The sequence below is a fragment of the Diabrotica undecimpunctata genome, chromosome 4, assembly GCF_040954645.1.
Source record: "Diabrotica undecimpunctata isolate CICGRU chromosome 4, icDiaUnde3, whole genome shotgun sequence".
NCBI lineage: Eukaryota > Metazoa > Arthropoda > Insecta > Coleoptera > Chrysomelidae > Diabrotica > Diabrotica undecimpunctata.
The window spans coordinates 71,995,055-72,009,988 of NC_092806.1; the positions used below are offsets into that span (position 1 = coordinate 71,995,055).

Sequence of the window (14,934 nt, forward strand, 5' to 3'; positions counted from 1 at the left end):
AATCGGTAAAGTTTCATATACGAAGGGTAATGTGTAATAATAAATTTACATATGACAAAATGTATACTTTGTTGATGCAAATTGAGTCTCTCCTAAATTCCCGTCCTTTATTACCTCTGTCGGAAAGTCCAGAAGACCTTGGTGTACTCACCCCTGGACATTTTCTAATTGGAGCACCACTTGTAGCACTGCCACAAGAAGAGCTAACTGAAATAAATCCGAATAAGTTGAAACGGTATCATCACCTGACTCAGATAATTCAGAGTTTTTGGGTACGCTGGTCACGTGAGTACCTCTCTTCACTTCAGCAGCGAACCAAATGGAGAACAGCAGCTGACAACGTGAAAATTGGATCATTGGTTATTATTCAAGAGGATGGTCTTCCTCCTACTAAATGGGAATTGGGTAGAATATTGCAACTACATGCTGGGACAGATAATGTTGTGCGGGTTGTGACTGTGCGTACTTCTAAAGGTGAATTCAAAAGGCCTTGTGTAAAGTTAGCCGTCCTGCCAATGGATGAACAATAATGGTTATGGTTTACAAGAAGCGTTGTTTGAAAGGCATCACTTAAGCCTTTCAAGGGGGGCGGCATGTTCAGCAGTCAACAGTGCAAGAGCCGTCCCTGCACGGACCACAGGGCGCATGCTTCGAACACTAGCGACAACGACGCCACGCGTAGCTGTCAAGCAAAAACAAGACTTTCTTTTTTGGTTTTGTTAATTTTAAGTTTTTATAAAATTATTATAATAAAAGTGTTAAAGTCAGAATAAATATTTTTTATACAAGGAATACAGTCCACAATACTTCTGAAGGCTCAGAAATAAAAACTTTATTCAGGTGGTATTATACAATTTTAAAGGGGGAGACGTAATGAAACTTTTCTGTAGAAAAGTACTGCTGATCTTTAGCTACTAAAAATTTAGAGATCATTGTTGTAATTGGTTCAGAAAATACTGCAAAGTATTTGTTATTATTGTAGTTTTTTCCCTTTTATTAGAACAGCAAGATTATTTGCAAAAGGTTGAGCCTTTAGAGGTTTAGTAATATTGTTTGTTAAAACTAAGAATAATATAGGACTAGGACTTAACCTTGTGGAGTTTCACTTTCTTTATTTTCTTCGCTTAGTAAGTATTATATACTCTGATGCAAAAAGATCAGTTTAAAAAAAAACGGGTGTGGCAGTCCAGTGGGACTGCCGATAGAAGTTATACTTTTATACACGCGTTCGCCGTTACAAATTTTTATGGGAGTCAATCTGCACAATCATTACATATGTAATGCTATAGGTAAAAGAGAGCAGAAAGAGAAACAGAATTAGGTATATAGGTATATGGTGCATCGTTTGCTGTATATAAACAACATTTGACTTGTAATAGGAGGATTTCATCAAAATATTTTGATGAAAATGTATATTTTTATTTTCATATATGTATGAAACAAGAAAAAATTTTTAACACATACTCTGCAGTAAAATTCATTGTTGATTTTGTTATTAATATAAAAATAAAATACATTGCAACATAATTCAATATAATAATACAATACAAATTAAAATGCAATAGTCATAAGCATTTAAAAATGACAACATACATAACTTACTTACGCATATGTTTAATATATGCATATAACTTCAAAAACTGAGCAATGAATCGCTGTTGTAAAATTTTTATTCCAAACCTCATTAAAAATTTGTAGAATCGGTATTTTTATATAGATAAACAAAAGTATCATTTTTAATCCTGCCCTATTATGGAATTTTTCGTTTCCAACAATAACTTTTTTAAAACAAATTTTGTTTGAAGCGGGTTAGAGTATTTTTTATATACACCTGTTTGTAAAAATTTGTTCAAAATACATTTTATTGTTTTAAACACAGTAATTAATATTTTTTAACAAAAAAAAAACAAAAAATTGCCTCAACATGACATGTTAGCACATTGCCGTGACCAGAATTCGAACCTGGGTTACCACGGCCACAATGTGGGATCCGAACAACTAGTCCACTAGACGATCACGGCTAATTAGGTGATGTGTATTACGATTATAGTTCGAATATTTTAAAACTCTAACCTAAGATTCCATTAAAACAAATTTAGGTCAGTTGTTTAAAAAAGAAATAATGTACTTAATATTAATTTAATATACCATTTTATATAAATAAGTACGCTAATAATTAAAAATAAAGTAATCAATCAGTGGAAATATTAACAAATAAATGTTTCCGATTCTAAAAATGCTAAGATATTAAATAAATAATATTCATCAGTATTTAAAAATGACAATAGGTATCCATAACTTACTTAATCATATGTTTAATTTACCATGATAATAATATTAATACAAATTTAATTATAATGAAATATTCATAAGTATTTAAAAATGACAATATACGTAACTTACTTGCGCATATGTTTAATTTACCATAATACAATATTAATAAAATAAATATTGTTTGGTGATCCATCCATCCAATGGCACTACAGCCCAAATCGGGCCTTGGCCTCCTTCAACAGGATTCTCCAATCATCTCGATTTACCGCTGTTCTTTTCCATGAACGCGTTCCCAGGCAGTTCCTGGCATCCTCATCGACTTCGTCTTCCCATCTCTTTTTAGGTCTTCCAACAAGTCTTTTTCCCTGCATTCTGGCATTTAATAATTTTCTGGGGATTCTATTCTCATGCATGCGGACCACGTTCCCCGCCCACCGTAATCTCCGCAGTTTAGTGTGTTGTGCTAGAGTTGGTTCCCTATATTGCTCGTATATTTCTCTATTATACCTAATTCGCCAGTTGTTGTTTTCACTTATTGTGCCCAGGATCCTACGTAATATTTTTCTTTCAAACACATCTAATGCATTGGCAGATTTCTGTGTCACCACCCATGTTTCACAACCATAACTTACTATGGGCCTGATTATTGTTTTATAGACCCGTAGTTTTGTTTTCCGGTGTACGTCTCGCGATTTGAATATGTGGCCCATCGCCAAATAGGCTTTATTTGCCAGCATAAGCCTTCTATTTATTTCCGGTTTTTCTTCATTGCTTGCGACCAGATCCATTCCTAAGTATGTGAATCTATTTACATGTTCTATATCGTCAATAAAGTGTTGTTGCGCCGATCTATTTGATCTGGTTTGTATGAGTAGTTTTGTTTTATTTGTATTTATTGCTAGCCCTACTGCTTCTGCACTCTATTTACAAGATTTAATTTATAATTTAACATGCATAACGAGGCTTGTTACTTCCGTGCAAATTTCCGATTCACTCCCGTGCAAATTTCCGAAGTCGAACGCGCGTCTAGAAGTATAACTTCAAATACCAACAACTCGGATTATGTTGTAAATTTTCATTTTATTTTAAAATTTAGCATTTTTGCGTATATTACATATATTTAATAAAATTAACGTGGGATTTTTAAATATTTCAAAAATAAAAAAGGAAATTCATATTGAGATTCGAACTCACATACACCAGCGTATGAACCAAACATGTAAAATATTTGCCAATTAGACATGACATAAACGTATTTCAAAATTGACAGTTCTACGTCAGACAGTGATTTATTGAGATTAATATTTTGAAATACGAAAGTCTAAAATAATTATGAACATTTAATAAATAATACAAAACATATCACATAAATAATAATATTAATAAATATTATATTATATATATAATATTATATATAATATATAATATATATATATATATATATATATATATATATATATATATATATAATAATATATATATATATATATATATATATATATATATATATATATATATATATATAATAGTAAATATATATACAAAAGGAACATTTTATTCTCGAGAGAGTAAGAGAGAGAAAATATATCTTCTGTTTCTCTCTTACTCATTATCTTACATATGTAATGATTTCACCAATTCACTCCCGTACAAATTTCCAACGTGGAGCGCGCGTATTGAAGTATAACTTCAAAAAAATTAAATAATAAAGTTTAGGCAATTGCCACAAATATTGTAATAAAGTATATTGTATAAAGTATGCCTCCATATTTTTTTTCTTTATTTTAAAACGAAATGTATTTTAATCCTATTATCCACACATATACGTATAATATATAAAGGGTGAGATTTTAGTTAGTAAATATAAATAACAGACATAACACTTATTTAAAAAAACTTTTTATTTTATCAAAGTTCTGAAACTTCCTTTTGACATTTTAATAGTTCTACCGTCTTTTCCCAAACTCCATCTACCAGTGCAGAATTATTTGCAACAGGATATCTCTTAACCCTCTGGCATTCTTCAAAATGGCAGCCAGAATATTTTTCCAAACCTTGTTCTAAAGCAGTATAAAGACTAGTTTGAGCTCCTTGTTCCGCTGACTAAATAAAAAAAAATATATTAATTAACCATTTGTTAGATGTTTAGACAACGATTTTTGAACTAGAAGTCGAAACGTCATTAAATTGTCTTTTTTAATAAATATATCGTGGATATTCCCATCGAGACGTTTATAACTTTATTTCAGATCATAAAATATTTTTTTTTAATTTAACATAAACTTTGAAAACATTTTCAAACAATACATTTAATTATGTCAATCATTTTGCACATCTGATTGATCGTCCTTATTGTTGGTGAACAACATACATACATTATGCAGTATATAAGTAAGTAGTTACACTTATGCAACTTGCATTACTTTTGACATAGTCACGTGTTGCATATACACATATTTGTATTAGTTGTTTTTAATCAAATAGTTTAATACAGTTATATAATTGATGTGATTCATAGAATCCTTTATCATTTGCAGCTCCAAGTGTATGAACCTTGGACTGTTGGAAATTTTAATTGATGTTCACCTGTGGCTGATTAACCCTCGAGCGGGCGCGCCCGTGTATTTTGTACACGTCCAATAGAAAAAGTCGTCTAAAAATAGAAGTGTCGTCAATCTGGAGATATCGTCGTGTCTATTCGTCCAGTAGAGATCTGTCGTTCGAATAGTTGAGTAATATGTTTTGTTGCAGCTGTTTTGTGAGAATTCTTAGAAATACGAGAGTGTGACAGTTTTGTGTACATAATACACGGCGCGCCTTCTAGTGTAAGTATTTTATCCATTAATTATTTTACTTTATAAAAAAATGTAAATCGAAATTAAAGTCAAATTAACTTTAGTTTTACTTTATTTTAGGTTGAACAGGATATTGTAACATAATTGAGAAGGAATATAACGGCTAAGCTGAGAGAATATCATGTAAGAATTTATTTGCATTGTTATATTATTTGTGTGTTACTTTTTTTTATTTTTGCATGGCTAGAAAGAATTTTTAAATGAGGCTGAGTTATATAAAATTCTTAATGACGACCCAGAAACAGAAACTAGTGAAATAGAATAGTGCGATGAATCTGAGACAGATGAAGAAATAATACACCATGATGACCACAATTTTGAATCTGAACAAGAACAGAATGACCACGACCGAGCCAGTAACTTCAAGGATAATACTGCAGTAAGTACGACTGCTTTCGAATATTTTCAAGGTAAAGATAAAAAAACTGCATGGCGTAAGACCTCAGAACTTTCAGCTTTTGAAAAAATTATAGATTCTGATATATTAGAAAACATCGTACAATTTACTAATTCGTACATTGATAGTAAAAAAGAATCTGTTCAATATAAAAGAGAACGAGATATGAAACAAACTTCAAAAAGTGAAATAATGGCGTTACTGGGAGTGCTTTACCTCCTAGGCACTAAAAAGGCTAACCATACTAACGCACTTGAACTTTGGACATCTGATGGAACAGGTATAGAAATTCTTAGAGCTGTAATGAGTTACAAAAGATTTTTATTTTTGTTACGCTCAATGCGCTTTGATGACAAAACCACAAGACACGAACGGAAAATATATGACAAACTTGCACCAATTAGAAAAATATTGGACGCATTTGTTAGTAACTGTAAAAACTCCTATAATCTTGGTGAATTTGTTACAATAGACGAAAAACTAGAGGGATTCAGAGGACGTTGTAATTTCATCCAGTATTTACCAAATAAACCAGCAAAATATGGTATCAAGCTGTTCATTTTGGGCGATGCACAAACTTACTTTGTTGGAAATTTGGAGGTTTATTGTGGACGGCAACCTGAGGGGCTTTATGCTGTATCAAGCTCTCCCAGTGATATTGTAGATAGGCTTATACAAAAGGTTCAAATCGCAATTTGACAACCGATAATTGGTATACCAGTTATCCTTTAGCTATTTCCCTTTTGGAAAATAAAATAACTACAATTGGCACTTTGAGAAAAAACAAAAGGGAAATACCTATGGAATTTTTACCCCAAAAACAAAAAGAAGTGGGAACGTCACTGTTTGGATTCCAGAAAAATGTCACTTTGGTTTCATTTGTTCCAAAAAAAAGTAAGTCGGTCATACTTTTATCCACGATGCATGACACTGCCACCGTAGACGTCGAAACTAAAAAACCAGAAATTATTCTAGATTTTAATGCCACAAAAGGCGGTGTGGATACTATTGACCAAATGTGTGCATCATATTCTGTAAAAAGAATAACCAGAAGATGGCCACTAATTATATTTTTTTCTCTAATGGATATGACGGGTATCAACGCGCAGGTGTTGTTTTGTGCCAATAAAACAAATGATAAAATATGTCGCTGAATTTTTCTAAAGAATTTAAGCTTGAGTTTAATGAAAGTACATCTTTCAGAAAGAGCGACAATGCGATATCTTCCTCAGGATATTCAAGGTTTTCTAATGAAATATAAATCATGTGAAGAACCTACTAGAACAGAAGTGCAAAGCTTTAGAAAACGTGGACGTTGTGCAATATGTCCAGGCTCAAAAAATTCCAGCACAACAATTAGATGTGGGCTATGTAGAATATTTGTATGTAAAATGCATTCAGAAACCACAATTACCTGCGTAAAATGTAAGAACAATGAACGGCAGCAATCAGAAGAAATCGAGTGAAGTAACCCGTAGGTACATGTTTTATGTTTATTATTTTATGTAACAATAAACTATTTCTGTAAATCGTGGTTGTCATTTTGTTAAAACGCACTAAATTTGGTAAAATCAACTAAAATGTATTTTGTGTACAAAATACACAGCGCGCCCGGTTATGAAACGGTAGTCGGAGCGCCTGCTGTAGGGTTAACCAGCCACAACGTTGACGATTTATATATGAGTTTTTGGATTGACCTCACTTGTTTGTTTGTTTTTTCTTAACCGATCACTGGGGGGAAATTTGGTGTTATTAACCACCTTTCCTTTCATTTATTGGTTCCTTACAGGCAGGTTGTCATTCAAACTCATCTTATCATTTAAATAAACCGCTCTATTATTAGGGTTGGTATTTCACCTTGTTGTTCTGTCCTAATTAATGACCTCAAGGTTTACTGTCTTTTCACGTTGTTGGCGCGTTTGTTTTAATATAATACCATTTTACCGGCAGCATTCAAGAAGCCAGGAGTGGTAATTTCATTATACATTAAATTATTCAATTTCAATATTAATTACTTTAATAATGCTACCTAAAGTTAAAATTAAATCATAACTATTGCTATATTGTTAGAAGTGCATCTCTGATTTTCTTAGTTCTTCATACTCTTTTTCAATGTTTTTTTTACTTATACATGTATAAAAAAACACATGTTCTTTTTGCTGTGCGTAGTTTGAACAAATTGTTAAATGTATTTAGTTCAATTTATTGTTTATACATCGTAATCGTATAATGTCCATTTACTTAAGCGTCTTTACAATTTTAATATCACTGCCTGCTACATATCTTTTTAAGGTAACACATCCCACCACTCTTCCGAGTGATCCTTAATTTATCTTGGATTGACGGTCGTACACCTTTTCTCAATATATATATATATATATATATATATATATATATATATATATATATATATCTTACCTTAAAATAAATTCGATAAACTGGCATGAAAATAAGTCTCTTGAATCCGTTTATTCGTCTAAATATATCAGTCTGTACTGCTCCAGGATGAAGGGAGTAAACAGTGACATTTGAATTTTTTAATATTTCCGCCAGTTTGATTGTAAATAATATATTTGCGAGTTTAGTGTTCCCGTAACTAATATATGGACCTGGCGGTGGATCATTTATATTTGCTGGTGTTAAATTATTGGTTTTTGCCATCATAGATGATACGTTTATTACTCGGCTGGGGGCTGATTTTTTTAGTAACCCTGAAATACAAAGTAACAGTTAAAACAATCAACATATAGGTATAGATATACATATTATCGATATATAATAAATGACATGTATTTATTAATTATGTATTTCCACGTTAGTGAATTATGTATTTGCTGCACTGCCTTACGTTTACCCATACCTACGTTTAACATAGTTGCGCCTATTTCTTAAATACATAACGCAGTCTAAAAGACATTTATAATTAGATATTATCAATATGAAATATTTACAATGTGTAATAAAATACCAAACATTGAATACATTTTTAATATTTAGTACTTCAAGCATCCACTTGATAGAAGTTGTAGTTGTAATATTTGTAATATTAATTAGTAATATAATAGCCAAAAATCAGAGTAGTTCAAATAGGTATTTCAGGTATTAGTATTTCCTTTATTCTAAAATAGCTTGGTGAATAAACAATATTTTTTTGTTAATTTTATTTCTATTTTATATATTCTGAAACATAAGGCAAGACATTAAAAATTCTTTTATCTTATCGCTATGACTATAATTTGAATTTATGTCGTATTTAGTTATTTGTTTCTTCTCGTTTGAAGGTATACTACTACTAAGGATTTCCATAGTTTTCACTGTCTTCCTTCACTCAACCGTTTTCTCCAATTTTCCCTGTCATTCCAGTCTCCATCTCGCAGGGTTCTTTTCTCCATAGCCTCGTCGATTTCATCTCTGAATGACCTTCGGGGTCTTCCTCTCTTTCTTCTTCCAATCGGGCTCCATTCTGTGATTTTGTTTATCCAGTGTCCTCTGTCCGCTCTTCTGACGTGGCCGTACCAGGATAGTCTCTTCTCCTCTATATAGTCGATTATGTCTGATTGCACTCCCATTCTCCGCTTAATCTCTGCGTTTTCAATTCTGTCTCTTTTTGTAAGTCTACAGCTTCTCCTCAGGAACTCCATTTCTACTGCTCTTATTCTACCTCTATTTCTCTTGTTTATTGTCCAGTTTTCGGACCCATATGTCAGGATACTTCTTGTCAGGGTGTTATATATTCTCTTTTTTGTCTTTATCGTAATGTTCTTATCCCACAACACTGAGTTTAGTTGTCTTATACAGTTTCTTGTTTGTCTCAGTCTGTTGTTTATATCTTCTTCTGTTGTTCCCTGGTTCGATATTATGGTTCCTAAATACTTGAATTTATCTGTTCCATTTATTTGTCTTCCCTCGTCTATCTCTAGGTTTCTCATATCCTTGTTTTCTGTTGTTAGGTATTCGGTTTTCTTTAAGTTTATTTCCATTCCGTTGTTTTTATATTCTTCTTCTAGTTTTCTGAGCATAAAGCTGAGATCTTCTTCATCTTGTGCGATGACTACTTGATCGTCGGCAAAACTTAAGGTGTATAGGTATTCGTCTCTTACTGGTATGCCCATTCCTTCGCACTTTCTCCTCCATGGTTTGAGTGTCTTTTCCAAGAATATTTTAAACAGAGTAGGGGACGTAGCACAGCCTTGTAGAAGTCCTTTTGTCGTCTTAAATGGATTGTAGGCTTTATTTCCACATTTAATAGCTACTTTGTTTTCTTTGTATAGTGCTTTAACTGCTTTTATTAGTGTTTGTCGGATTCCGAGATCATTCATTGCTTCCCATAATTTGACTCTAGGTATTGAGTCCTATGCTTTCTTTAGATCAACAAAGGCCAGATGGACCGGTCTACCTTTTGCCATTTTCTTCTCTATCAGTTGTTCTAATGTGTACGTATGATCTAGGCATGATTTTCCTACTGTGAACCCTGCTTGGTCTTCTCCAATTTTTCCTATTATTTCAGTTTCTAGTTTTTCTTTAATAATTTTCCCGTAAAGTCTACCTACCGACGATATTATACTAATTCCTCTATAGTTTTCACATTTTTTCCTGTTTCCTTTCTTATGTATGGATGTGATGTATGCTTGTGTCCATTCCGCAGGTATTTCTTCTCCATTTAGTCCTCTTTCGAACATTCTATGTAGCATGCGGAATAACTTTTCCGTTCCGTTTTTAATTAGTTCGTTTGGTATTCCTCCGGGTCCTTTGGCTTTTTTGTTCTTCAATGTCTTGATTGCTCTCTTAACTTCTGCCAGGCTTATTTCTATCTGGTCGTATGCCCCATTTCCTGCATGTTCTATATTCTCTTCCTGAGATTGGGGACGGTTTTCTGTAAGTAGTTCTACGTAGTATTCTTGCCACTCGTTTTCACTAATTTTGCCGATCTGGGTTTTCTCTGTCTTATTTCGTTGAAGTGCTTTTAATATTCGCCATGATTCTGAATTTCTCGTTCCTCCGATATGTCGTTCTATCTTTGTGCATGCTTGTTCCCATCGTTCGTTCTTTTCATTTGTTACTCTTTTCTTTACCTCTCTGTTTTTCGCTCTATATAGGTCTAAGTCTTCCTGTTTTTTGGTGTTTAGGTATTTTATGTGTAGTTTTTTCTTTTCTTTTATGCATTTCAATGTGTCTTCCCTTAATTTGATATTCTGATGGGTATTCCTTTGGTCGTCTTTTCCAAGAGCTTCTAAGGCCGCTGAAATCAGGCAGGTTTTTATGTGTTCATGCATTTCATCTAACGTGTCATATCTGAATTCTTCTAGTTTTTGGTCTAGTCTTCTTTTGTATAAATCTTTTATTGATTCTTCCTGCAATAGATGTAATTTGAGCCTCTTTTCGTTTATTGTCGTTCCCGTTGTAACAATCGATGTATGTTTTTGTTTTGTTTTGTTTGAAGGTATTTGTGTTGTAATTTGAAATATTAAATTTCCGAATATTTTTAACGAAATTATGTTATAAATGAGAGCAAATAAATAAACACACGTTTACAATAAACAATACACAATAAGTATTTTTGTGTATGGATGTAATATATAATTCTAAATAGCAACTGGTATCTGTAAAGGGCAAAAGTCTGTAAAAGAAGTTATGGAGAAAAAAAGGTAACAACAAGTATACATACAGTTTCAGAATGAAACATAAAGTAAGATTTTTATATTATTGATTACATCCTACATATTATCTTTTTTTTTCAACTATGTAAATATTTCCATCCCGTAACAGATACCTTTTTATTGTTAGGAAATAAATCACAGACTCCTAAAGCAGAACAGTAGTGTCTCCTCTTAAATGGGATAGACAGTAATTCTTCTTCTCGTAGCACTACAACCCAGGTTGGGTCTTGACTGACTATACAAACCACTTGCATCTCGAAGGGTCGTCCATTGATAGCTACTCTCAGTGGGCAATGATTAGTGAGATACGCTAAATATTTCCTGGCCTACTACAAAAAGGATTGGACATCGTATTGACATCCTAAGATCTTTAGGGCTAGCATATCACTAGGGTATATGCCAAAGACTGGACAACTGTAAGAGTGGTGTACATATACAAAATGAGACAAGACAACGCCCTATCTAAATCCTGCAGACAGATCAGTCTTGCATCATTTCTGTTTAAGACAATAAAAAAAAATATTCATAGACATGTTCTGGAGGGGCCATAATGATATTATACTCTCAATGACAACCAGCATACATATCAAGAAAGACAATAATTAATATTTGAGAAATTGCAATAACCACCTCTCTAGATAAAAAGATTTGCATTATAGACTACACTACCAAATTCTTTTTGTAATTCAGCAACATCATAAGGAATATGCTAAAGATTAGACTGATTCTAACAGACATACGAGTAGAGGAGATTTTGGCCAAAACACCTAAGGGGTGTCCGCAGGGGGAAGTATTTTCTCACCTTCTGTGGTTACTCCTGGTGGACGACTTGATCTTAATCCTTGACACACAGGGGTAGAAATGCAGGCCTATGCAAGTTTTCTAGTAATTATGGTAAGAGAAAAATATGGTAATATTTTATCCAGCACATTCCGAATAGCATTAAATACTCTTACTAGGGTACGACAAGGAAAAACTATGTGCCAATCCTAGTAAAATGGTCATAGTGTAAGTTTTACAAGGAGACGGAACCTAGATAACATTTGGATAACCGCTCTGTATGAACAAACTATCAAAGCGACGAATGAAGTCAAATATTTAGAAGTAAAACTAGACAAGCGCCTTCCAAGGAACGCCCATTTAGTAAGATGGTAATAATAACCATTTAAGTTAAGCTTTCCCTGTATACATGTCGAAAGATATGTGCAAAAATATGGGGTATAAAACCCAAACAGATGTACTGGCTATATATGACTGAATACACCAAAGAGAAGCGATGTCGACTACCCTAACTGCCTCCATGGAGGTCATGCTTGACCGCCCTTCATTATATATATATATATATATATATATATATATATATATATATATATATATATATATATATATATATATATATATATATATATATATATATATATATATATAATGTATGGATGAAGAAAAAGGTAGGAGCATACAGAAAGTGGATAGAATACCAGGAAGGCAAAAGGATACCGGGATCAAATCTGGAGAAATAATTAAATATCACCTAGAAATGGAAATGGTACCAGATGCAATGCAACCTCAATTTAATTTCGTAAGGCTATTTACCGTCCTTTTTACAAGAGGAGATGAATAAAAGTCGAATAAAACAAGTTTTTAATGGCAAATCAATATTGGTAGACTGACGGCTCTAAAACTGGTTAAGGATTTGGAGCTAGAGTGTACGGAAGAAAACCAAGGCTAATGCTTAGCGAAAGCCTAGGTTATCACTTTACTATCTTCTGAGTGGCCATTAATGCTATAGAGATATGCCTGCAACAACTAATGAAATGCTATAAAAATTATATCTGATGGTCAGGTGACATTAAAGGTACTGGAATAAAATTAAATTGACGCCAAGTCAGTTTTGAACTGTCTTGAGAATCTGATGTGGATCGGAAAAAGTAACAAACGTTTAAACAAAATAAGTTTACTCTGGATACCTGGACGTACTTAAGAGAACAAAGAAGCGGATATATGTGCCAGAGGAGGGGCAAAAGAAACATTCATGGGCGCAATACCTGTCATTGACATAGCAAGAAGTACAGCCAAAAGAACAATATAGGACTGGGTGGAAAAGATAAAACGTAACCACTGGTACAAACAAATGGGTCTTAAACATTCAAAGCCTTTTATAAACGAACATTTGAAGAAGATATCCAAGGATCTACTAGATATGACTAGGAATGATCTGCGAACTATTACAATTCTCCTTACAGGATACTGTCTCCTCAAAGGGAACATAAACACAATCGGAGTGACAGAAAGTGAGAACCCCAGATTCTATTAAGCTGATGACGAGACGCCGGAACACGTTTTGTGCGACTGCCCAAGGTTAGATAAAGTGAGGATACATATATTTGAGCATTATCAACTCAAGCCCTACGACTTTGTAGAAGTGTATCCTAAGAACATAACAGATTTTAATAAAAAGACTTAGCTAAAGGGACGATTTTAATCTAAAAACAAGCCACAATAGACCTCTAAGGCTAAGTGAAATGGTGGTTAAGCCTTAAGGTTATATTGAACCTAACCTAAAATAAGTAACAAAATATACAGAAACTCAAAGTAAATAAAATATTATCTGGAACTTATGGATCTTATGTTCTCACAGATCATAACTTATTGAAAGGTAACATACAACCCAAACTTAAACAAAATATTAACAACGAACTCACAGATTAAATATCTAGTGTACTCAAAGTAATAGTTAAGAAATTATACAGAGCTAGAGGAAGAATTCCAACAAAGGAAAGATAAACATAATATCGAAAACCACTAAAACCATTATATATATATATATATATATATATATATATATATATATATATATATATATATATATATATATATATATATACTGCCAAACATAAATTAGGGTAATTTTATCGTAATTTTAATTTATTTAAGAAATTATAATTCTTTTTTAAATATTTTTGGTTGTTACATAGTTCACTAACGGATTGCTTAAAGAAAAAACCTTTTTTTTTACTTTAAAGTTTATTGAAAGTAATCAAAGTGGACAATTTTCTTTTGATATACTAAATATTGAAAAAAAACAATTTTAATTTAATGTGCTTTTTGTTTAAACAAAAGAAATTTTGAACTTCAATAGTAAGTATTCTCTCCTCTGACAGTGATAACATCTGGCGCACCACTAGGCATGCTTTGAATCAGCAGCTTTTGGATAACATTCTGCGGAAGATTGTTCCATTCCTGTACCAACATGTCGCGAAGCTCTCTTGACTTTCTGGGGGCCGACATATGACTCCGTAAACATTTCTTATCTCATCCAAAACATGTTTTATGTGATTTATAGATTGATGTAGAATGTGAGCAAGCCTAACAAATTGTATGATTTGAACCTCATCAAGATACTCAGTAACTATCCGAGCAGTGTGGGGCCTTGCATTTTCATGCATTAATGTTGCGTTGTCTCCAAGAATAACCATAAACGGTTAAATATAATCTTCTATAACTTGTGCCAAGTAACTATACGCTATCAATGTCCCATTCTCGAGAAAAACTAATTCCGTGGAAGCGTCAAACGATATATCTCCTCATGCCATGACTGAACCTCCCAGCTACACATGCTTAAGCATATCTCTTTCGTAAAGAAGTAGTTCGTGCTTTATATTTGTACTTCACCCACTCCTCCATAACCTATATCAGAGTTCTTGTTCATGCAACCCTCCGCTCGTATACCCACTTGTACAAAAAAGGGTGT

General features: G+C 32.8%; 1 protein-coding gene across 1 annotated transcript in view; it reads right to left on the bottom strand.

Moving 5' to 3' along the window:
* Positions 1–4,156: 4,156 nt before the first annotated feature.
* Positions 4,157–14,934, bottom strand: part of LOC140438272 (retinol dehydrogenase 11-like) — a 34,006-nt gene continuing 23,228 nt past the window's right edge. Inside the window, exons 3-4 of the mRNA XM_072527965.1 lie at positions 7,945–8,237; positions 4,157–4,377 (exon numbers count right to left, since the gene is read on the bottom strand). Of these exons, the coding sequence (XP_072384066.1) occupies positions 4,183–4,377; positions 7,945–8,237 (488 nt within the window). The 3' untranslated portion in view covers positions 4,157–4,182. The remainder of the gene's footprint in view (positions 4,378–7,944; positions 8,238–14,934) is intronic.